General features: G+C 36.8%; 2 protein-coding genes and 1 pseudogene across 4 annotated transcripts; all 3 read right to left on the bottom strand.

Annotated features, from left to right (window-relative positions):
• Positions 1 to 423: 423 nt before the first annotated feature.
• On the bottom strand, positions 424 to 7,517 carry LOC108989056 (protein LONG AFTER FAR-RED 3). Of its 3 annotated transcripts, none has more exons than XM_018962526.2 (14): positions 7,257 to 7,517; positions 6,486 to 6,587; positions 5,585 to 5,657; positions 5,286 to 5,392; positions 5,073 to 5,196; positions 4,365 to 4,559; positions 3,741 to 3,826; positions 2,958 to 3,065; positions 2,433 to 2,528; positions 2,262 to 2,360; positions 2,066 to 2,140; positions 1,351 to 1,482; positions 1,110 to 1,225; positions 424 to 872 (listed from the first exon to the last, which is right to left on the bottom strand). In XM_018962526.2, exons 1-14 carry the CDS (start codon positions 7,467 to 7,469, stop codon positions 698 to 700), a joined length of 1,701 nt encoding a protein of 566 aa, XP_018818071.1. In that variant the 5' UTR covers positions 7,470 to 7,517; the 3' UTR covers positions 424 to 697. The 3 variants fall into 3 exon arrangements, with proteins under 3 accessions (XP_018818071.1, XP_035546247.1, XP_018818061.1); XM_035690354.1 differs by having other exon boundaries at positions 7,207 to 7,317; XM_018962516.2 differs by having other exon boundaries at positions 2,262 to 2,528.
• A 2,925-nt stretch (positions 7,518 to 10,442) lies between these two features.
• LOC108989080 lies at positions 10,443 to 24,329 on the bottom strand (annotated as a pseudogene).
• On the bottom strand, positions 12,197 to 13,831 carry LOC118343671 (putative disease resistance protein At3g14460). The gene has a single exon (XM_035690331.1). The coding sequence runs from the start codon at positions 13,829 to 13,831 to the stop codon at positions 12,197 to 12,199; it is 1,635 nt and encodes a 544-aa protein (XP_035546224.1).
• Positions 24,330 to 25,148: the final 819 nt, after the last annotated feature.

The raw sequence follows: 25,148 nt of genomic DNA, 5'->3' as shown, positions 1-25,148 counted from the left end.
TAAAATAAAATTGATCTTTTTTTTAAGTACCTTAACTCAGGTTTACCAGTTTTACAGGAAACAACTCTGATCAAATTAGGACCAAGCTGTGAGACTATTACCATGTATTTGATTCTGTTGCTGTATTTATAGTTGTATTTATTGTTCCCACAATCTAACCTCGTAGGCTGTGAGAGACCACCAGACAAGTGCTGAATGTTTAGGTTCGGTGACTCTTATAGATGTAGAGTTGGAAATTATTTGTTTTGGGGTGCATTTAAGTACTAGGAATGTCTAATATTTAGGGTTGAGCCCTACCTGAGAAGGTGAAGGTGGTGTGCTTCACTGATGGGCCACTTTCATAGGGTTTCTTCATTGTTAATTAATAACTCTCGAGTTTGAAGTTCTAAGGATAAGGAGTTTGGACTTCATGAGAAGATCACCTTTCAACATCTTTGAACCTTAAGTAATATAGTCTGGTATTCTTTGTGTCCAGGAGTTGTGTTTTTGCTAGACATATAGAGTTTACTCTTTTTTCTAGTCAAGCAAGTTCATATTAATATTACAATTGAAGATACAAGATGAGGTGCGTGTCTCCGGAAAAAAACTAGGCGTCAATTCTTGTTGTATCTTGAAAATCGACAACCGGAGTGTACCTTTTCGGCGATTCATGTGGACTAGAAGTGGCCGGAAAGCAATGAATCGGTCCTTTTCCAACCTAAGGATACGCCTGTAGCCCAGCAACATACGTTGCCTCAACAGATGCAGATCCTTCTGCTGCGAAGTCATCCCACGAACCAGTAGATAGTATGACAAAATCTGCGAGTTTCCCAGGAGATAAAGATCCCAACTCCTTGTCAAGAAAGCATGCACGAGCAGCTGAAATTGTGTACCTGCCACACCGTAATAGCGTAAGATTTTCATGTCAAAACATGATTAGTAATGCTAGATATAAGGCGGGGGCATGCAAGTCTCATGTACTCTCTTTGAAATATGTGAAAAAGGACACTGATCAGCTGGGAAGAAAAAAAACTAAACTAAAACGACAAAACACACATCAACAAACAAGTATTGTATATCATGAAGAAGCTGAAAATATTCGAAGGATCAGATATTTCAATATTGCTTACGCCTTTAATGCATCATTCAGTGTAAGGCACTCTGATGGAATCCAAGCATCATTCCAAGCAGGAGGTATTCTCTTCATAGCTGTTCTGACCCCACCTAAAGGATTAATATCTACAACCTGAAACAACGGCACTGACCTAATTATTTAGGGAGTAATTCACTTATTACTATGTAATTTAAGAAAAAATTTAGAGTACCGTAAGCATAATATCCATTAATTTGAATGGGCGTCATAATACTTACAGGCCAGTCAGAACCAAATGCCAACTGCACATTGCTGGCTAAAAGTGACCGAAACAGATAAGATCCCTTTTGAGCCCTGTCTATACCAAGTTTTCTTGTAGCAGAATTGGCATCAACTAACAAGTGGTCTGGCTGTTCAAAATTTGCAATCATTAAATCAAATTCATTAGAAGTGGAAAAGAATATTGTAGGATATCAGTAATATGGTCAAGAGGTGATCTATTATGTCGAACAGTTCTGATTTGAGCAGCAAAAAGCCACAGTGAAGTGTGGAAAATTGGCAGAGAGGAATTGATCTACTTGAGATGATTCCATCCAGGAATGTAAGACTGAAAATATAACAAAGGTACAGATATCATACTATAAAGCGGCATGACACAATATCTGGCAACGACTAAATTTTGGGACAATGATAAGCCTTTAAAATCAAAGGAAGCTTCTTGTTTCTTTCTGTTTTCTATATTTTGCCCTCTAAAGACTTGTAAGATACTTGCATGCACTTTGAACTGTCTGCATATCTGATAAAACCAAATTTCAGCACAAGAGCAACTAAAAGAAGGAACTACACATTCCAATAACTAAACTCACCAAGATATACAGAACGTTGCTAAATGTGCACCTTAATCCAGAAATTTTAACCCAAACAAAAAATAGCAAGCACTCGCAGTAATAAGAAATAAACAAGAGAGCCTAAATGACAGTTGAAACAAGAGACCTGTACTGAAGCAACAATCCCTAGTCGACCAAATCGAGCTGTAGCCCCAGGTGCCAAATGCTGGGCATGCTCAATCTGAAAGTATTATTTCAGTTGTGGAAAAAAATAATTGTCAAAAGGAACTTCATTTTAGTATTTGCAACAAAACATATTTGAAATTGTTGATAATTCTCTTGTCTTAAGCCATAAAATTTACCCTAAATCTTCGATCCCTCATTCCATTTGTAGAAACGACTAACTCATGCATATCCAGGATCAAGTCGTTTGCCCTATCACCTATAGCATGAATAGCAACCTGAAAGAAACTGAAGGTAAAGCCAATTACTACAAATACATATATGGTGGTTTTTGCAAGACAAGGAAAGACCTGTAGGCCTGATTTATCTGATGATAGAGTCATGTTGAAAAGAGTTTCGATTGCTGTCACTTGCAGGCCATAATTGTGAGGCTCATCAACATACGGCTACACCATAGAAGAGCACATCTTAGATAAATAACTTAGTGTATAAGCGACAAAAAAATCAATTCATATAAAATTCGTAACTGATACAGATGAAGTGGCTTAAAGTCACCTAACTTAGCTTGTCTGGTCAGTAACAAGCCATGCCCAACATTCATTTTAGTTTGATATCCAGGACAACTAGCTAAGATAACTAAAAGCTACAAGCCATGCTCAATATCCCTTAAGTTCTGTCTCCCAAGCTCAGGATTTTCAAGAGCCCCCTTCCCAAATTAATACAAAACATATGGAAGTAAATTCACTTTTTTATATGTGATAAAACTTTTTATTAATCAACACAAAAGGCGTGTCCAAGTACACATGGAAGTGGAAATCATAAATGGACTTGCAATAAATAAAAGTCTATGAATGCCAACACATTTCTGTTCTCACCTCATAAAACAGTGCGCTATTAGAACCTAAAGACCCATCAGCAAAAGCCTTTACACCACCCAAGTAAATCCACTGGCTTATGACGCGGCCCATTTTTCCAATTAGATCCTAAGTGGGAATTAGAAAACTTAGTGAGAAACAGTACAAATAAAAATTTTGAAGTAACAATTACATTAGGAAGATAAAGGAGGAAAAATCTCACAAGGATCATGTTGCCTTTTTTTTTTATAATTTTTTAAGGATCATGTTTCTTGTGAACAACAAAACAATAATATTTTCTTTCACTAGATCCAACTGATCAAGTAACAAAATAGAATTTTCTAACTTTTAATAACCAAAGCAGCAACACCACAACATCCACGGTAGAATTAATGGAAAAATGAAAGCACACACACAGCACATGAACCATTAGAAAATAAATATAATGCTAAAACATAATAAAAGTTTTTCCCTCATAACATCAGATAGGGTGAATCTTTTGGCAGAAGAGCCACTTTGACACCTCTTGGAAATCACTGTCGCCCACAATAATTTGAAATAGAGTCCAAAGTTTTGAACTTGATTAATCCACAACCATGTATGCTAATGACATTGGCATAAACAGAGCTAAACCAGAGGGGAAAAGTATATTTGCGTTTTGAAACTGTTCCTGATGCCTGTTTTCTAGCTCATTTGTATAAAGAGCACATTATACCAGTTTGTCAGCCATGCACGCAAAACGTTGGAAACTATTATTAAGTAATGAACCACTTCTTCCAACCAGCAATGATACGAAAGTCATACAAGAAGACGTGTCCATGTTTCCAATGGGAAAAATAAGCAAACCCTGATCATCATCTTCCCAGTAGCATCAGCCCATTGATATACATCTGTAAGAGTTATAAAAAAGGAAAAAGCACGTGACAGTTAAAAGGTATTATCATCATGATATACTATTGCATATGAAAACATCCCTGGAATATTAATTGTTAAAATATAGAATTAGACCAGCTTACAAATTCTGGAACCATACATTGAGAAAAGAGAATGAGAAAAAACTGCAGAGACTGGCTGGTTTCTATATTACTACTTAAAAAAGAAAAGTACAATATTACCCCTATATTCTAACACATAATTATCTTGTCATGACTAAATTAAATTCATCAATCGATTAAAGGGAGCATTTGGTTGTCCCATGGATTTTAATATTTTTTTTTATGGTTCTTTTTATTATCACTTTATTTTCTCTGACTCCAATTTATCAATTTATGGATCTTAATCTATTGAATGCTTCATTTCATGGTATTTTTTTTAACGATTATTCAAAATAAAGCTATTTAAAAATTGCATGACATTCTATAAAAATTTTGGTAATTTTGACTTTGACTCCATTTTTATCGTATGAGTCCAAGAGATTCTAACTGAGACCTGCAAAATCTTCCCAAGAAAGCTCCGGTGACACCCCAGGCAAATATCTCCCAAAATCAACAACTGTTGTCACACCCCTCATCAAGGCAAGATTGCTTGCTCTACGGAAAGCTTCCCTCCTTTCATTTACAGAGACCTTGGGAATCCAAGGTAGGAGAAGTTCGCTAGCAGAATCAATCAGCAATCCAGTAGGCTCTGTATGACAATTAAATACACAACACAAGTTATTTATTGTAGCAGTATCAACGTATTTAAACATGTAAAAATCTTGAGATCGACTGAAGTAACATACATCATTAAGCCATAAGTCGACACATTGCATTTATAAGACCTCTATCCTTATTAGTTTTTTTTTATAAGTAAGACCTTTATCCTTATTAGTTGCATGGCACATATAAGATTTGAGTGTAGTGAAGCAGAAGAAATCAAACAAGGGAGAATTTAGTGGTAAAGGAACATGCAACACTAATTGGTGCACAACATCAGGGGTTGGCCATTTATTCAATTACCATAATTATTTGAGTGGCATAAGTAGCAGTCTAGATTAAAACATTAAAGGAAGGAAACAAAATAAGGGAGCTTCAAGAGACTTAAAACTTGATATGTAAGAGAAAACTTGAGGTTATAGCCAACATGCCAGTTCAATAAACCAGAAGCTTTGAGCAGGTCAGAAGCATCTCTACTCAATTGAATGATATCTGATATTACCTCCACTTGCAGTTCTCATAATAGTTCCACCTTCAGGATCTTCTGATAGATTACTAATTCCAGACAACTTTAGTGCCACTGAATTAGCCAAGCCCATATGACCATCCATCCTTGACAACCAAACCTGTGTATAAAGATACTTTAAGTAGGTCCACATCACTCTGGTGGTTAGTTTTTAGCCTAGATGCCAAAACAAATGAAGTCACTGCTTACAGGATTGTAAGGTGTAATATGATCGACCCAAGACGCCACTGGAAACTCTCCTCCCCATAGATCATTATTCCATCCACCGCCCAAAATCCAAGAACCTTCTTTTGCATCTGAAATTTTTGGTCAAGCATTAACATTTGGAAAAGCTGCATGAGCTTGAAAAGGCATAAGAAAAATAAATTAATCAACAACCCTCTTCAATCATCACTAGTTAGAAAATCTAATAAAATTACATGCTTATGTCATAATACTATATACTCATTAGTCAAAATTCCAGAAATCTTAAGGATGGGGAATATTACTCATCGCTGCTTCCTTGACCCTTCTCACAAACTCATCTTGCTGATTTACACCCCGCAGGTCCACCCGCATGATCTGTTTTTTACTCATGAAATTTCAGCTTAACATAAAGATTTGGATCCCATTTGTAGAAATAAAGATCATATCACAAAAGAAACTAAAATCTTGGGATAAACATGGCAGAAAATTTTATAAGTAGCAGCCCAAATACCAATGGGGGCAGGGGAAGAAAAAAAAAAAATAGAGGAAAAAAAGTCATCTTTTGAGACTTCTATTTCTGATCTAATAACATCTCTTTAAGTTAAAAGACATGACAGAAATTCTGCTTCCTAATGCCCTCAGGAAGGATATAATAAATTAAAGTCCCATAGATGTTTGTGTGTAACTTAACTATACCAAAAAAAAAAAAAAAAAAAAGATGTTTGTGTGTAACTTAGTAGTAGTGGCAATGGTATTGATTGGTTATAGAGGCAAGGCATATATTATTGTCCATTAGGAGTTTAAACTTAAAGCTAGAGTTGTCTGCTAATGCAAAATATGGAGTGCCTGACAGTATTTTAACTATAAACCAAGTCTATCAAACACACACCTAGTCACATGAACGATAGATACATCAACAATCTGGCTTATTCACACACATGTGCGCATTCCCATACACACAACTATCAAAATAAAAATGGTTTTAGCATATAATCTAAAGATAATTTTGATTTAGCAAAAGTGGTATTCATCCTATAATTAGTTCTCTAGCTGAAAACTCAGATTCATTGGAAGTAATACAAACTCTAATTATAGAAAATCTCTTCTTGGTCCATTCATCACAGAAATGTTAGGGGGGAAAGGACAAATATAGCATATAAATTGGGAGCAGAATCAATTCAGAGGTTGAGGCTTCTGCTAAACCTGAAGTCCACCAAAAATCAAGTGCACATGGGAATCTACAAATCCAGGAACCACAACTTTTCCTCCGAGATGCAAGTGTTTAGTCCCATATCCTGCCACTTCCTGTATTGATATAATTAGTGATGAGACTAGATACTCGTATAACCTACAAGTACCAATCTAGGAATCGATTTTATGAGACAACTAACGGTTACATCAATATAAATAAGTAGATAGCATAATAAGCTGTGCACCAAAATGAAAAACAAAAAAGAGACTGGGAGACTGCCCAGCATGGGCCACCCCTATATCTCATCAAACACAAACAAATGGTTCACAAAAATCTCAAGAAGTTAGAAAATTCTTGAAAAAAATAAGTGAGATTTTTTTTTAAGTTTATATGAAATTCTTTTAATTTTTGAGTTTTTTTTTATGGAAAACTAACTAATTGATTAGATAAACTAACTAGTTTGTGAATATTAGTGGAATAGTAGTGATCTGTTTGTGAAAACTAACTAATTGATTAGATAAAGCTTAATTTAAAAAAAAAATGTGAACATATAACATACACCTTTTCTACTCTTTCAAACACAATCTCCACCTCAATCATATTATCTAACCGTCTTATTTTAAAAAACGTGAACATATAAATTATCATCACTAAGTTCTCCAAAATCAAGAATAAACTAATTTCAAAGTGCTTCTAGCTTCTTCAAAACACAAGACATGAACATGCATTTACATCTTCACATGTGCTTGACCAATAGTTATATGACGCTGACAATGGAGGACCTTAACGAAGGAATAGTTGCCAATGCGAAGAATCCTGCCGTTTCGAACCGCCATGGAGTCGGCAAAAGGGAGAGAGTCATCGCTCGTGAATATCACCGCATTCGTCAACACCAAGTCTGCAACCGGAGATGACGGCGACGGTATCCACCATGCTCTAAATACGACGGCCAAGACAACGGCGATTGAGGCCCAGACGAGTGCGTACAGCCTCATGGAAATTGACTTTGAGAGTGTCGCAGCGTGAGATATTTCTCTGTGGAGCTAAGCTAGCCTACTTATATTGAGCAGTTATCAGATGGGGGGACACGTCCGCCATAAAAAATTGTAATTGTATAAATTTTATTTTCGGTAATTTTATAATTTTTTTTAAAGAAAATTAAAATATTTCATATGATTATTCATTCTACTCGTCTTCGTAAATCGTGATTTTTAATCAAGTGTGATTTATTTTAAAATTTTTTTATATAATTATTAAATAAAAAATCACTTGTAATATCTTAATGATTATATCCTTTAACAAGGAAAATAAAAAGTTCTACAGCTCATTAATCCCGTAGTAATGGAGCAACCCAATCTGCACAGACCAAACTATCCAGCCTGAAGATCGTACATTTTCGTTCAAATTGAGCATAAGTTTGAAAGAAAAAAATTATTTATAATTACTATTATTATTATTTTTATAATTCTCATTGCGACATCAAATAAATGAGAGATAAGTAGAAAATAAAATAAATAAATTTCTAATCATTTGGATTCATGTTAAGCAAGCCGAGTTTACAAATACAAGAAATTTGCTAAGCTCCAGGAGCTTAGCAGATTGTGTCTTCAACTCCAAGTATCTCTCTCTGGAAGCTCTCTTTGAGCTCGCTACAACGCCGTAGGTGGTGGGTGGACGGCCCTAGGGTCCAATCCGCCCCACTGCTCCGCATATGAGAGTAGGGCCGGCAGCCACCCGTCCGGAGGTGCCAGTAGCACCCTAGAAAGAGGATGGTACCCCATCATCATTATTAAATCACCTTTGTTTATTGCAAAAGAATACCAAGAATAACTTGGTGGGTACAGAATATATGCCAAAAGGACCAAAATCAAGCTATAAAAACAAAACTAGCAAGACAAACAATCCATTACAAAACAAAAGTAGGGCTGAGCACCGACCTATTCGGAGTCGGAGGGCCTAGACTCCGACTCCGACTCCGACTCTGTCGGAGGTCGAATCCGACCTCCGACTCCGACTCCGCGATGTATATTATCCGATCCGACTCCGACTCCGACTTGTCGGAGCGGAGTCGGATTTTTTTATTTTATTTTTTTATCTTTTTTAATTTCATATTTGACCCATTTTTTAAAAAAAAAAAAATTTTGTGAGCTTTCAAATTTCAACTTTATCAATATTACAATCTAAACTAAATAGAAGACCATGCAATATCAATCTAATGTTATCATTATAATTTATATTATATATATATATATGAAGATTCATAAAAAAATATATGATATATATTATTATATATGAATATTAAAAAAAAGACACCGACACTGTATACGAAATATTATTAATACACTAATATACTTTATATATATATTAATATATATAAATATATGTAATACACTAATAGTATTAGTATATTAGTATTAGTATTAATATTAGTTATACTAGTAGTGATATTAGTTATACTAATAGTTATATTAGTATTAGACTATTAGTTATTATTAATACTATATATTATACTAATAGTGATATTAATACTATATAATATATATAGTTATAGTTAAAGTCATTTAGTATAACTATATTAGTATAAGTTATAGTGATTTAGTATAATTATGATACTACAAGTTATAACTATAGTCTATATTAGTATTAGAATTAGTTGTAGTGATTAGAATAACTATATATTAGTATTTGCTATAATGATTTTAATTTAGTATAACTATATAATAGTATTAGTATATTAGTATTAGTATTAATATTAGTTATACTAGTAGTGATATTAGTTATATTAATAGTTATATTAGTATTAGACTATTAGTTATTATTAATACTATATATTATACTAATAGTGATATTAATACTATATAATATATATAGTTATAGATATAGTCATTTAGTATAACTATATTAGTATAAGTTATAGTGATTTAGTATAGTTATGATACTACAAGTTATAACTATAGTCTATATTAGTATTAGAATTAGTTGTAATGATTAGAATAACTATATATTAGTATTTGCTATAATGATTTTAATTTAGTATAACTATATAATAGTATTAGTATATTAGTATTATACTGACTATATTACTGATTGTATTAGTATACTTAATTTCTAATACTAGTATATCACTATAGTTAATAACTTAATAGTATCATATAGTAATATAGTATTAGTAATTGATACTATTACTACAGTAATTTATATAGTCATTTATATATAGGCTTAAAGTGGTTTACTAATTTATATATAGTAATTAATACTATTAGACTATTAGTAATTTATATGAATAATACTTTAGTTATTATACATTAGTATTATATGTTATTATAAATTTATAGATTAGTGTTTATACATTAGTATTACAATATTACATGTCGATGTTATTATTCATCTTAGTGTTTATAGTATATTATATATACATTAGTTATTAGTATTATATGCTATTATATTTATACATTAGTAATTTAGTGTTACATGGTAGTAATATTGTAAATTTGTAATAGTATGATATTTACATATAGTCATATACTAAACTATTATTAGTCAATTTAGTCTATATATTATAGTATAAATATATTATTTAACTAGTATATTATTGAGTTTAACTAACTATATAAGATATAGTTGTATAAAATTTAAATAATTAATATATAGAAAAACACATATTTTATAAAATATGTATAAAATCGGAGGCGGAGGCGGAGTCGGAGGGAGACGTCGGAGGCGGAGGCGGAGGCGGAGGATCGGAGTCGGATCGGAGCGGAGCGGAGTCGGAGTCGGATCATCAATGGATCCGACTCCGACTCCGACTCCGACTGTCATGAAGAAAAAACCTCCGACTCCGACTCCGACAAGTCGGAGCCGGAGCGGAGCCGGATTCGGAGTCGGATTGTCGGATTTTTGCTCAGCCCTAAACAAAAGTATCAGATGAGCAGTAATGGAAGAATATAAACAAAGAAAACGCAGCAAGCAACAGGAACATAATCAGCCACTAAATTGACCTCCCTCGTCACATGTCCATATAAGATCCTGTCACAAATGTCCCTCATCGCACAGGGCACCTACCAGGCCATTTCCTTTTTACTATCAAGTGAAACTTCATACAGAGTTACAAGCCATCTAAAATAGTTCCTACCTCCGCCATGGTATTAGTACATTATTCATCACATTGTAAAGTAATAAAACCTGTTCCAGAATTTATATCAGCATCACAACACACCCGGATTTCCCATCAACGTTTAAGTATGACTGTCCCAATGGTTGACAGAGTCCATTTTGGAAACTGAATGGTTCGCATTATGACTTCACAAGCCAGTGCGCTCGAATGTTTCAACCCACACAGCTTTCTCATCCATAAATTCTAATAATTGGTGGTATTAGAAATTACAGTAGCTTCAAATTGGTGTAGTGCCCTCTGGATATTAACATCACGAGTCACCTTGACATGGATCCTACATTAGCCACGAGAAAATCCTCTGATTACCTGTTCTCACGCAGCAGCTTTGAGTAGAAAATATACTGACTGGTAATTCCAAACCCACATTTTCTGACCAAATTTAAGAGTTGATGATAAGATTTCCCCACAATCATATTGATGCATCTAAGTCCAATCAGTTAAGATGAATTGTGTATGTCAAGATTTTTGACGTGACACCAGAGTCATATGTATGCTCACCTCTGCTCGATGTACTGTAATCACAGCTCTTAGATCTTCTAAATGCTGTAAATGAAAAGTTTTCAATACGATTTATCAAACAAAATGGAAAAAAAAAAATAATATTGGGAAATTATAAATGAAAAAGAAATGAGAAATGAGAAAGAAAGTATTAGGAGAAAGTGACAGGAATATATGGATAATCGTTAAAGCTAGCTGAATATGTCTTTGCCTCCCTTCATTCAGTCACCTGTTGTGAATGTACTTTTTTCACAAGGACTTATTCACCTGTTTTAGATGTATATCTTGGATTCTCCTTTATTGAAGAAGCAATGGCAAAGACAAATGGCGCAACAGAGGTGCACAAGTCTTCAAGAGAGGTGAACAATTGAACTGCCTATGCAAATGGATGGGAAAACAAATTGTCAAAAAGAGAAATAAGCATATCAGATCAAACAGAACAATAACCGAGTGGAAAAGTATTATGAGAGATTGATAAAAAAATATATAATAGAGATGGTTGAAATTTGTTCAAGTACCTGATATAGGAGGCTCATAACTTATTAGGACAAAAAGCAAGGATGCCAGGAATCAAGCGGGTCCTTTTCTTTGCCTATTTCCTTTCTCCAGTGTTTTGATCTGCATCCCTTCGTCTCCCAGAATATATGAAAAAGAGACGAGAGAAGTATATATATATATATACATATATATATATATTATATATATAGGTACCTAGCCGTATAAAGCTGAAATACATCCGTCTTTGCCACCATACATCTGCTGGGCAGTTTAGTTTGTAAGAGATTGTTCAAGGCAGGTCATGTACAAAGTGCTCAGATCTCCCCGATCCCAAATCTTTGATCATGATATTATGGGCGGAACCGATGGGTACCAAAGAAAGTTTCCAAAGTGAGCAAAACAATTGGCAATGGTAAAACAGAACAGTAAATAAATGGTTAAAAGTCGGGGGGCTCTTACCAAAGAATACGTTGGGGACGAGAGTAATCTTGCGCCACTCATTTCCTGTTCGCCTTTGCAAGCATTCCCTCACCACAGGACAGTCTCCTAAATTTAATATGTCAAGGGAGGCAGGCAAGCCCTCTTCTGGCATGTACTTGAGGTTGGGGCAGCCACTGATCTCCAGTTGTTGAAGAAAGTGAGGTGTTGAAACCCCTCATTGTCCAAACATTTCAAATGTGTAAATTCATAGATTCCAGGATGCGTCAGACTGGAGGGCAGCAACCCTATCCCTGGAAAAGACTCCACATCTTCTGTTTCACCATCGATTTTCAAAGATACAAGAGATGAAAGTTTTTGCAAACCCCATCCCATCCGGCTCTCATTGAGTTTGTTACATCTGTGGATCGTAATTTCCTTCAGGTTGGAAGGCAATCCCCCTTCAGGAAACGACTCAACTTCTGGACAATCTAGTATCTCTAACGACTGAAGAGACGGAAGTAGCAGGTGCATCTTATCTGGCATTGACCTCAGACTGTTAAAACCTCCTATGGAAAACTTTGTAAGGGCAGGGGCACGCAATCCTCCTTTCGGAAAAGATACAAAATTAGGACAATTATGGATTTTAATTTGTGATATCACTGAATCACGTCCGTGTTGCTCAAGAGATTTCAGATTCATACACCCGTAAATTTTGATACTCTTCAGCTTTGGGAATAGGTCTAATGGAAAGAATGTGAGAGAATCACATGAAGCTGTCAAGGACAATTCACTGAGAGATGAATATTGCCGGTGCATGGGGAGCTCCAACTTCTTACAGTCATTGATCAAAAGCATTTTCAATGCAGAGAGTGAATCACCCCTAGGAAGGGAAATAAGTGAGAGGCCACGATCAATTATTAACGTATGGAGACAGCTGTTGAGGTCTGTTATTCCATCATGTTCATGCTGTTCTGAGACTGCAAGAGATTCCAAATCCTTACACCCTATTATATCTAGGCGGGTAAGTTTTGGGAACAACTCTATGGGGAGCGAAGACTCAAGGTGTGAACATTTGCTAATCTCAAGTTTGACTAATGAAGGAAGATGTACAGGCAACCTTCCTCTCAGCTCGGGGCACATCACAATATATAACTTTTCAAGTCGAGGAAAAGCTCCACCTTCATTTTCAGCACAAAAAGGAAACCATTCCTCCCACTTGGACATATTCTCCAACCTTAGAGACTTCAACATTCCAAATGGCTTCATTGTAGAAGAATTATTTCCATAAAACTCAGGTCCCACTTTAACAACTTCATCAAATCCGTCAATAAAGAGTTCATTCAGAGAAGAAAGCTGCCCAAGTGGCGGCAAAGCACAACAATATTTGCAATTTCTTAGATCAAGATAGGTAATATTAGAGAATAAAGGAAGCCCTATCCAATTTGGAAAACTTTCCCCGTCATAGTTGTTGATGGTGAGACGTTTCAAGTTTTTATGGGGTTGGAGATTTTCGAGCACACCTCTTTGAATGTCTGAAATATTTAATTTATCTGAAGTATCATTCCATTGTAACACCAACTCTTCAAGGTAATTCCTATCCTTCAAGTTTGCATCCAAAGCATCCTTAACAGATTCAACATTTTGGAGATCCCAAATTGAAAGCTTTCCCTTGAGTTTTAAAAGTTTCCCCAATTCTCCTATGCGAGACCCATTATGCTTGCTGACAATAAATTTTGTCAATGTCTGGAGACATTTTAGTCTACCCATTCACATTGGCATCTTCTTTAATACGCTTGTTCCATCAAGATCAAGATGACGTAAAGTAATGAGTTTCCACATGTCTCTTGGAAATCTACCCAATCTCAAACAGCCTGATAACTTCAGCTTTTGCAAATTGCATAAATTACATATGGAATTAGGCAACCTTTCAACGTATGTTAAAGAAAGATCCAAATAACGCAGATGTTGCCTACTGAATCGGGCAATTTAGTTATCGTCCAATTGTGGGATAGAGAAAGAACCCTTAAGCACCATAACCTTGGCATTCTGATTTCTCTCCCAAAGGGTGGCGAGTCTAACGCCAGAATAGTATGCAATTTCTTGGCCTTGCAAAGATCCTCGTCAATCTTCTTAGAAGTAGCCAAATCCAAACTTCCACCAAAATATGACAAATAGTGAGTCATCTTCACCATTTCTTTTGAACCTCCAACATGAGGCTAAATTTTTCGGACACAAATTTTGCTAAGTCGTTGACAAGATCATGCATTACAAAACTTGAATTAGTGCCACTTGATTGTTGGAAAAATGATCTTGATACAAGATCAAGAAAGTAACGATTGCCAACTTCTTCCATTGTTTCTTTTTGGGATTGTTTCAAAAAATCTTCTGCCATCCATAATAAGATTATTTGATTCTTTTCAAAAATATAATCTTTTGGAAATATTGAGCAATAAGGAAAGCATCGTTTTAAGTATGAGGGAAGATACTTGTAGCTTAATAATAGAGCCGGAAGAATATATATCTTCCCTGTTGGTAAACGCCATAAATCACTATTCAATACCATTTTCCATTTCTCAACATCCCATTCGGACCACAAGAGATCGCCAATAGCTTTGATTGCTAACGGTAGACCGTTGCACTTTTTCACAATAGTTCTACCTATTTCTTCTAACTCTAGCTGTCCTGGAAAGCTACTACTGCAAAATGCATGCTTCACGAATAGTAACCAGCAATCTTCATCATTTAAGACCCCTACAGGATAGTTTGCAACAGTATGCATGGCTGTTGCAACACTTGCACTGCACGTCGTTATAACGATCTTACTTCCTTGTGCCCCATATTTCAAGAGTTCGCCTAAGAACTCTTGATGAACAGGCTGCTCGCTCCAAACATCATCTAAAACAAGGAGAAATTTCTCACCCTTCAAATTCTCCTTTAGTTTAACTTGAAGCCTATCCAGATCTTCAATATTACAATCTTGCGAAGTTACTGCCTCCAGAATTGATTTCATTACTTTGGGTATGACAAATTCTTCTGAAACACAAAACCATGTTCATTCATTCTGTTGTCATTGTATACAAGTTTGGCAAGGGTGGTCTTGCCAATTCCCCCCATGCCGATAATGGCAATCACACCCTTCTCATTTTTCCATGTATCATCTGTGAGGAATGAGTTAATTATTGTCTCCTTCTCGTCATCCCTACCAACAATACTAAATTCTTCAACCAAGGAAGTCGTCGGCAATCTTTCTGATTGCTTCCCTCCTACTCCTTGTAGACCCCCATATAATCCTTTTGTTTTGCTAGATCTTCTAGTCTATCAATTACCTCTTTAATCCTTGGCTCTATCCGATGGACAAAAGGATTAAGGAAAGTTCTAGAGATGCAGTTTGGTACCTTTCCTGTAGTGATTAGAAATTCAGCATCCAACTGCACCACAAGGCTCCGGTAGCAATCTCATCCAAGATGTCCTCCGCACTGTAGAGAGCATCTTTCAACTCATCAATCCAATCTTTCACAATAGGCTTTGTAAGTTGCTTTTCCTCCGCGTCTTCAAGCACTGCATTCACGGAAAGTACTGCTGTTTTCAATTTTCTTAAGAGTCTTTCAGTGAGCTTTCTTCCTTGGAGGAAGTCAACAACCTCGCGAGATGCCAGTCTGTCAAATACCACTTGGAGGATAGCAGAGAGAAATGTCACTCCCAGCTCAGCCATTGCTTTTTTCTTTGGAATGAAGGAAATCGATGGAAGCTGGTTGTTGCAAACAGCAAAGCAAAATCTGATTGGAAGCTGTGTTTTGCTTTTACATACACTGATTGAATAGCAAGCCACTGGTTATATTGATTGTACACGAAGGAGCCTACAAGGTTATAAAAACTGAGCAAAAGCTTTGCTTTAGAATATAGGTACAAATTGTGGGATTTGTCTCCATATTTTCTCCCCAAACACATGCACACTTTTCTTCTTGTTTTGCTTCCTGTATTGTTTTTGCATCACCAATGTTGCGTTGATGGTCAGGATGGGTCGTTTTATAGAAGTAGTTATTGAATCAAAGTGCTTTATCTTAGCAAAATGTGGAGGTGGTGGTTTGAGAGTCACTAAGCGTAGCTGGAAAACAGAGAACTCGGTGATGCTGGGGTATTCTTCGATTCATTGGCTTGGGAAGGTGTTAGAGGAGAGCCTAAGCAGGGGGAAAAATGAGGTATATTCAGCAACACGAGATGGTTTTAGTAGTATCATTGCTCAATGATGTGCAAATAGGAGAGGGAGATATGTTGAAATTTCAGAGTATAATCAGGGGGGGAGAAGGAATATTTTATGTATTCCAGAAGGTGAGAATGGATGGGGTTGGAGGAAGATGGGGGAGGCACTGTTAGAGTAAAGGAAAGAGGACACTAAAGTCAGTGGTGTGCCTGGTGGAGGTCATTTGAGCGATGGAAGAAGGGGACTGAAGCACCATGCGCGGTCGTATAAAGAGGTCCTCTCTTCGTCACTTCCGAGAACTGTGAAGGAGAAGGTGGCTGGTGCAAAGGTCTTTGACAGAGGAAAGGGTCTTTGGCGTGGTGGTACGTTGAGCCATACTCTTGGTAGGGCCTCTGTGGCATGTCAGGATACATGGGAGGTGCAACGGAAACTGCTGGAAATGCAAGGGCAGTTGCGTGCCTTGCAGAGAGATATGGCTGCAATTGTAGCCTTTGTCGGTTCTTTTAAGGAAAATGAAGTAGCTGTTAAATCTAAAGGCTTTGAAATGGGAAGTGGGCCAAGCAAAGTTCATAAAGGGGCCCAACAAAAAAACAAAAGGGGAAAGGGCTGGAATGTCTGGCATCGGCCCAAGTATCAAGACCTGTCTGGTGGGGCTGGGCCATCTCAACCCAGGGCCCAGAGAAGTGGGCCTCAACCTAGGGCCCAAGGCAGTGGGTCTCAACCCAGGGCCTAGAGCAGTGGGTCTCAACCCAGGGCCCAAGATAGCGGGTCTCAGCCCAGGGCCCATAGTTGCGGGCCTCAGCCCAGGGCCCAAAGCTGCGGGTCTAAGCCTAGGACCCAAAATAACGGGTCTGGACCCGAACCTAAGGTGCTCGAGAACCCGAGCCCTAGCCCGATACCCTCTACTGAGCTGTTCAGTCTCGGATTCGTGCCGGACAGCTTATCGACGGTGAGGGGTCAGGCTGCGGGGTCACAGAAGGCACTGATGGAGGCAGTGGGGGTCACCGGTGAGGTTTCGCCGGAGTTCTGCCTGCAACAGGCCCCGGTAGGCTTCGAACCTCGAGTTTCTTCATCTATGGAAAACCAGAGTTCGCCGATGAGTGGTGCTGGGGTGTTTCTGGCCCCGGCGACAGTGTCTGGGAAACCAGTTGAGGAGTTCGAGTTGGCTAAGGTTGAGGATGACTCGGATGATTTTATGCATTCTGCGGAAGACGAACTGTTCATCCCAGAGGCCTGTGGGTTGGAGGAGTTTTCGGTGGGGAGTGAGTTTCGGAATTTTCAGAACAATAAGATGGGCAATCCTATCCCATTAAGTTACTATTTTCCAGATCAAGCATCAGATTGGGTTATTCATAAAGCAAAAGAAATTCAACATGTTGTGGGAATTGAGTGTGATGGGTATGAGAAGCAGTTTATAGCCTTGTTAACTGCTATGGAAGCTGGACACCACCAAAAAAAGAGGGGGAACATAAAGAAAAGTCGGGAATTAAAAAGATTGATGTGGTCGATGAACTCGGAAGCTAGTTCCAGCAGGAATAAGGCAAAAGGGAAGGGGCTGAATGTTTCCCAATGAAGCCCAAGATTGTATCTTGGAATGTCCGGAGTCTAAACGAGGTAGAGAAGCGTCTTCGGATTAGACGTCTACTCCGTGAGTGGAAGGCAGACATAGTATGTTTACAGGAAACGAAGTTGACGATGATTAGTAGGAGAACTATTCGGAGTTTATGGAACAATATTTATGTAGACTGGGTATATTTGGCCTCTTCAGGGGTTTCGGGAGGAGTTGTGGTAATGTGGGATAGATAGGTGGTAGTGAAAGTGGAGGAGTACATAGGAAGATATATGGTTGCATGTTCTTTTAAGTGTGTCAGATAATTTCTTATGGGCATTTGCAGGTGTGTATGGGCCTAACTTAGACGTTGAAAGAAGTGTATTGTGGGATGAGCTTGCAGGGGTACAGAGTTGGTGGGGGCTCCCTTGGCGTATTGGAGGGGATTTCAATGTAGTTTGTTTCCAGAGTGAAAGTCTTGGTAGCAGAAGATTGAGGCCAGCAAGCCTGGAGTTCTCAGAGTGTATTTTTGATTTGAACTTGATAGATCTTCCGCTAGTAGGGGGTCCAGCCACATGGTCAAATAATCAGACTTGGTCCCGCTTGGATCGCTTTTTAATTTCACCTGAGTTTGAATGTCATTTTCCAGATGTATGGCAAAAGCGTTTGGCACGTATAACATCGGACCATTGGCCTATTATGCTGGATTGTGGAGGTATTCAGAACGGTAGAAGGTATTTTAAGTTCGAAAACATGTGGTTGAAGTCAGAAGGTTTTGTGGAAAGGGTTAAACAATGGTGGACTTCGTATCATTTTGAATGTACACCTAGTTTCATTTTTGCTAACAAACTGAAAGCCTTAAAAAGGGACTTAAAGGAGTGGAATAAACAATCTTTTGGTAATGTGGATGAGAACAAAAATACAAAGTGGATGGAAATTCAGGAGCTAGAAAGACTGCAAGAAGGGAGGCCACTTAATGAGGAACAAGCTCAGAAAACTTTATTGGTGGCTGATTTTGAGAGGATAATCTTACAGGAAGAAATCTCATGGCGCCAAAAATCAAGAGCTCTTTGGTTGAAGGAAGGGGACCGGAGTACGAAGTTCTTCCATAGAATGGCAAACTCACATAGAAGAAATAACAACATTGAAGTGCTAAGAATTGAGGGTGCCGAGAGTAGAGAAGAAGAAGTTATTCAAGATCACGTGATCGTTTTCTTTGGAAAGCTTCTTACTGAGCAGGTGGGTTGGAGGCCTACTTTAGATGGATTGGCTTTTGATACTATTGATCTTGGGGATGTTACCAGGTTGGAGAGGGCTTTTGAAGAGGAATAGGTTATTGAAGTGGTAAGAAAGATGGCAAAAGATAAGGCTCCCGGACCAGATGGTTTCTCTATGGGTTTTTTCCAGGAATGCTGGGAGGTGATTAAAGATGATCTTTTGAAGGTATTTCAAGAGTTCTTCACAATAGGAAAATTTGAGAAAAGTCTCAACACTACTTTTCTTGCATTGATCCCTAAAAAGGTTGGGGCCATTGAGATCATAGATTTTCGGCCTATTAGTTTAGTGAATGGTGTTCATAAGATCATTGCAAAAGTGCTTGCCAATCGATTAAGTGGGGAATTGGGGAAGATTGTTACTAAACCGTAGAATGCTTTTATTAAGAGTAGACAGATCCTTGATGCGGCTTTAATAGCCAATGAATGCTTCGACAGTAGAGTGAAGGCTGGCAACTCAGGGATTATGTTCAAATTAGATATGGAAAAGGCATATGATCATGTTAATTGGGACTTCCTTCTTTATTTACTGGGTAGGTGTGAGTTTGGAGAGAAGTGGAGGTCTTGGATCAGATAGTGTATATCTAAGGTACGTTTCTCGATGTTGATTAATGGCAGTCTAGAGGGTTTCTTCCCAAGCTCTCGTGGTTTGAGACAAGGGGATCCGTTATCTCCTTTACTTTTTGTTATTGTTATGGAGGCATTAAGTAGGATGATTTCAGCCACAATGACTAATGGTTTCATCAGTGGTTTCCAGATTGGATTGCCAAGTAGGGGTATCACAACTATTCTTATTTGCTGTTTGCAGATGATACGCTCATCATGTGCGAGGCTAATCAAGCCCAGTTGAGGGCTGTGAAGGCACTGTTGCTGTGTTTTGAAGCAGTGTCTGGTTTAAAAGTGAATTATGATAAATCTGAATTGGTACCAATTGGGGAAGTTCAGGATATAAGGGTGCTGGCTGGCATACTGGGTTGTAAGATAGCGTTTCTTCCTATGACTTATCTGGGATTGCAGCTGGGTATAGCATCGAGGGCACTCACAATTTGGGATACAGTGATTGAAAAAGTAGAGAGGAGACTAGCAGGGTGGAAGAGAATGTATTTGACTAAAGAGGGCCGGATCACATTAATCAAAAGTACACTTTCTAACCTACCCACCTACTTTTTATCATTATTCCCTTTATTGGCAAGTGTGGCGGGTCGACTCGAGAAATTATAGAGAGATTTTCTGTGGGGGGGCTTAGGAGATGAGTTCAAATTCCACTTAATTAAGTGGGAGATAGTATGTCGTCCTATCTCCAATGGCGGTTTGGGTGTCAGAAATTTGAGGTTGTTTAACCGGGCATTACTTGGCAAATGGTTGTGGCGATATACTAAGGAACCAGAGGCCTTATGGAAGACTGTGATCAAGAGCAAATATGGTGTTTTAGGGGAGGGGTGGTGTACTAGAGAAGTTAGAGGAGCATCTGGAATGGGGCTATGGAAACATATTAGAAGAGGATGGGAGGTCTTCCATCGTCACACTAGATTGCAATTAGGGACAGGCTCCAAGATCAGATTTTGGAAGGATGCTTGGTGTAGTAACATTGTTCTACAAGATCTATTTCCGTCTCTTTTCTTGATTGCAAGTACCAAAGATGCTACAGTGGCGGATGTTATGGAAGTCTTAGGTAGGAACATTCATTGGAACATCAATTTCAACCGAGCGGCACAGGATTGGGAGATGGAGAGTTTTGTTGATTTTTATAGCCTCCTATATTTTGTTCGTCCAAACATCCAGCAGGAAGATGGGTTGTGATGGTGTCCTGCAAGGAAATGGGTGTTTTCTGTTCGCTCTTTCTATAAGGTTCTCACACAAGTTCCAGAGATACAGTTTCCCTAGAGAAGGCTTTGGCATCATAAGGCTCCTTCCAAAACCTCTTTCTTTGTGTGGGCAGCGTTGTTGGGCAAGATTCTCACCATGGATAATTTAAGAAAGAGAAATATAATTATTGCAGACTGGTGTTGTATATGTCAAAGCAAGGGTGAGTCGGTGAATCATTTACTTTTACACTGTGAGATAGCCAGGACTCTTTGAGACGAGGTGTTTAAAAGAATGGAGTTAGCGTGGGTTATGCCGGAAACAGTTCTGGATGTATTGGCTTGCTGGACTTCGATTCGTGGGGTGAGACAGATCAAATCAGTTTGGAAGATGATCCATATCTGTATTATGTGGTGTCTATGGCAGAAGCGCAATGAGAGGACATTTGAAGATAGAGAGATCTTTGGAGGAGCTAAAACCAATGTTTTGAATACCGTACCGGACGCCGTACCTGTCAAGGCACTGGAACGAAATATTTCGGTACCGGTACCGTTACGGGATAGCGTTTCGGGATAACATTTCGGAATAGTCGATATATAAATAAATTATATATATAAATATATATAAAAATTATATTATAAAATAATAGTCTATATATAAATAAATTATATATAAATACATATATATAAAAATTATAAATAGTCTAGTCTGAATTAGGGGTTAAAAAATAAGTTTGTAGTTTGAAAAAACGAAAAAAAAAAAACACAGGCCGAAATATCGGCCGGTATCGGCATAAATATAGGCCGGTACAGGCTGAAATTTAGTCCGGTATGGCCGGTATTTTAGCTGGTGCGGAACAGATATAGTACTTGTACCGGCCGGACGGCTGAAACAAAAAATTTCGACTGTACCGGCCGGTACGGTACGAAATTTAAGACACTGGCTAAAATTGTTTTTCTTCAGGACTCTTTGTACTTGGGCCATTGCCATAGACTTTAATGTCATGGACCTTCATGATTTCCTAGTTTCTAATGTGCCTACATAATTAGGGCATTTTCTCTGTATTTTGACACTTGGTGATTTAATAAATTCTTGTTTTACTTATAAAAAAAAAAAAGAATATAGGCATCTACTAGTGACCCTCTCTTTAACATTATAAACCAAAAGAGTAATGCTACTGTGCCCCTAATTTATATAACTCATTTTGTCCCTTGATGTGGCATCACAGTGTGGTGCCATGTGGCTTGTTAAAAAAAATTAAAAACACAAACACAAAAGAGTAGAGTGAATCTAGAATTTTTGTTTTCATCTTTTTATGTTTTTGGACACTATTTTTGTTTTGAATTTGAATGGTTTTAATTTTTTTAATAAGCCACGTGCCACCACATTGTAATGCCACATCAAAAGGACAAAGTGAATGGTATAAATTAGGATCATAATAGCATTACTCTAAACCGAAAACAAAAAAACTCTATTGCCTCTCTCTAAAAGAGTCAAACTCCAACTAGAGGGCGAACCTATCCTTCATCTCTAAAAGCTGAGCAAAGGCTTTGCTTTAGAATATAGGCATCTATCAGTGGTATTTATTCCAACTGAACAAGATTCTATTGGTTTTTATTGAGTGCATGATTGAATTGTTCTTTATAAGGGGGGCGTGGTATTTATTCTCACGGGAGAAGATTATCTTGCTTTTATTGTAAGTCATTGGAATTGTTCTTTTTCTTTTTTCATTGAAATTGTTCCTTTCAATGGGGACGCCATATTCGCTCTCACAAATAAGATTATCTTGCTTTTTATTAAGGGATTGGAAGAATAATTCTATTTTAAGGCTTTTATCACACACACCATCCACATGGCATAATTTTTAGAATTCAAATTTATCTTCCAAATCAAATTATGCCCTGTGAATAGCATGTGGTTTAAAGGCCTTCAAATAGCACTACTCTAGAAGAATAAATCTACTTGAAATCTTTCTTCTTCTTCTTCTTTTTTAAAACACAAAATCCCTTCAAACTACTATCTAAGTTGCAAGCATTACTTTTTAAAAAAACAAAAATAAAAAAGAGACTGGAAGACTGCCCAGCATGGGCCACCCCTAAATCTCATCGAATACAACCAATTAATGGTTCACAAAAATATGGAGAATGTAGAAAATTCTCGGGATAAAACAAGTGTGAGAAGTTTATGTGAAATTCTTTTAATTCTTGTGTTTTTTTAATGGAAAACTAACTAATTGATTAGATAAAATATTTTTTAACTGTTTAAGAGATGTTTGGATGAAAGTTTAATTTTTCTTAAAAAAAAATATTTAAAAAATGTGAAGATACCCAAATACCCATTTCTACTATTTCAAACACAATCTCCACCTGGATCATATTATCTAGGAGAGGTTTGGATTCAAAATTATTTTGATAAGTGGTTTGGATTTAAAACTCATTCCAACTTATCTTATCTTCTTTCATTTAAGTCCCGTTTGGTTGTTGGACTCTACTGAGATCAACTCAGTTCAATCTAATTTTAAGCTGAGTTTAACATCTAAACATCCAACTCTCAAATCACTAAACTCATATTAACTCAAAACCTCTTTACATGTAGGACTTATAACTTTTTTCAATTCAATACCTTGTTACACGCGAGACCTGCAACATTTTTGAAATTCTCATAAATATATCTAAATTTATTTTAACATCCAAATACATCTAAACTTATATTAAGTAGACCCTACAAAACTTACTCCATTATCTCAACTAACTACTATTTATAAAGAACTCAATTTATCTAAACACAGCTCAACATCCAAACGCAGCTTAATCATTACAACTTTCACAAACTTTCTTATAAAATACAACAAACAATTAAATTTTTACAAATTTCAAAATAAAAATAATATTAAAAAATAATATTCTTACACTACTTTTTTCAACTTTCAACCTTTTATAAAATTCTTATTCTCACTGTCCAAACATCCATGATCTTCTTTTAACCTTTTCAATAAATTATCACCAAAATCAAGAATAAACTAATTACAAAATGCTTCTATCTTCTTCAAAACACAAGACATGAACAAGCATTTACATCTTCGCATGTGCTTGAAAAATAGTCATATGATGCTGATAATGGAGGACCTTAACGAAGGAATGGTACCTGCCAATGCGGAGAATCCTGCCGTTTCGAACCGCCACGGTGTCGGCGAAAGGGAGAGAATCATCGCTCGTGAATATCACCACATTTGTCAACACCAAGTCCTCAAACGGAGATGACGGCGACGTTATCCACCATGCTCTAAATACGACGGCCAAGATGACGGCAATTGAGGCCTGACGAGTGCGTAAAGCCTCGTGGAAATCGACTTTGAGCGCGTCGCAGTCTGAGATTATCTTCCAACTAGAGCTAAGCTAGCCTAGCTACTATATTGAGCAGGTATCATATGGGGACGCGTCCACCATAAAAAATTGTAATTAATTTTTTTTTTGGGATTTTTATAATATTTTCTTAAAGAAAATTAAAATAATAATTATTCATTCTACTCGTCTTCGTAAATCGTAATTCTTAATTAAATCCATGTGATTTATTTTAAATAATTGTTATATAATTATTAAATAAAATCACTTATATCTATATAATATCTTAATGATATAGATATAAGATTATAATATCTTCAACCTTTGTGTCTTCAACCTTTGAAGATCCAGCCCATTTACCTAACAGAAAACAAAAGCTGGTCACATGGAAAATGGATTAGAAAATAGAAAATCTATCTATCAGTAAAGGCATTGTGTCGAAACTAATACAAAGACTCGTGGGCCTCTCTGTCCAGTGATGTTTTCTTCAGGATCATAGGCCCATATAAAAGTTCATGACTCGTGTGAGGCCATAATAAGATCATTATCATTTTAATATCCAGGACTCTTGGGCTGTAACAAGTAAAATAGATAATAATTATCAGCCCATTACTTAGACTTAGGGCTTCTTTGAGGCCTCACATGAGACACAAAATAATTTTCATCTAATCTCATTTTATTTTTAAATATAATTTAAATATAAAATTTTTAAACTAATCATTACAATTTTTTCAAATTAATCATTACAACTTTTTCAAACTTTCAAATAAAAAATAAAAACCAATTCCAACATTTTCAAAATCCTAAACAAAAATAATATTATAAAACTATATTCTTACAATATTTTAATTTTATAGTATTTTTTTCTTCAACTTTTTCTCTCTCTTTTTTTAAAACTCAAAAAATGCTTAACTCA

This window comes from Juglans regia, chromosome 5 (genome assembly GCF_001411555.2).
Source record: "Juglans regia cultivar Chandler chromosome 5, Walnut 2.0, whole genome shotgun sequence".
NCBI lineage: Eukaryota > Viridiplantae > Streptophyta > Magnoliopsida > Fagales > Juglandaceae > Juglans > Juglans regia.
Note: the sequence above shows the minus strand (reverse complement) of the source record. Positions and strands in the feature narration are given on the sequence as shown.

Excerpts from the sequence above, each read along its gene's own strand:
- LOC108989056 (XM_018962516.2), bottom strand. The coding sequence starts at position 7,469 with ATGAGGCTGTACGCACTCGTCTGGGCCTCAATCGCCGTTGTCTTGGCC. Across the intron at positions 5,393-5,584 it reads GGTCAAGGAAGCAGCGATGA|ATGCAAAAGAAGGTTCTTGG; the intron begins GTAATATTCCCC and ends CAAAAATTTCAG. Across the intron at positions 873-1,109 it reads CTGAATGATGCATTAAAGGC|GTACACAATTTCAGCTGCTC; the intron begins GTAAGCAATATT and ends ACGGTGTGGCAG.
- LOC118343671 (XM_035690331.1), bottom strand. The coding sequence starts at position 13,831 with ATGGGTAGACTAAAATGTCTCCAGACATTGACAAAATTTATTGTCAGC.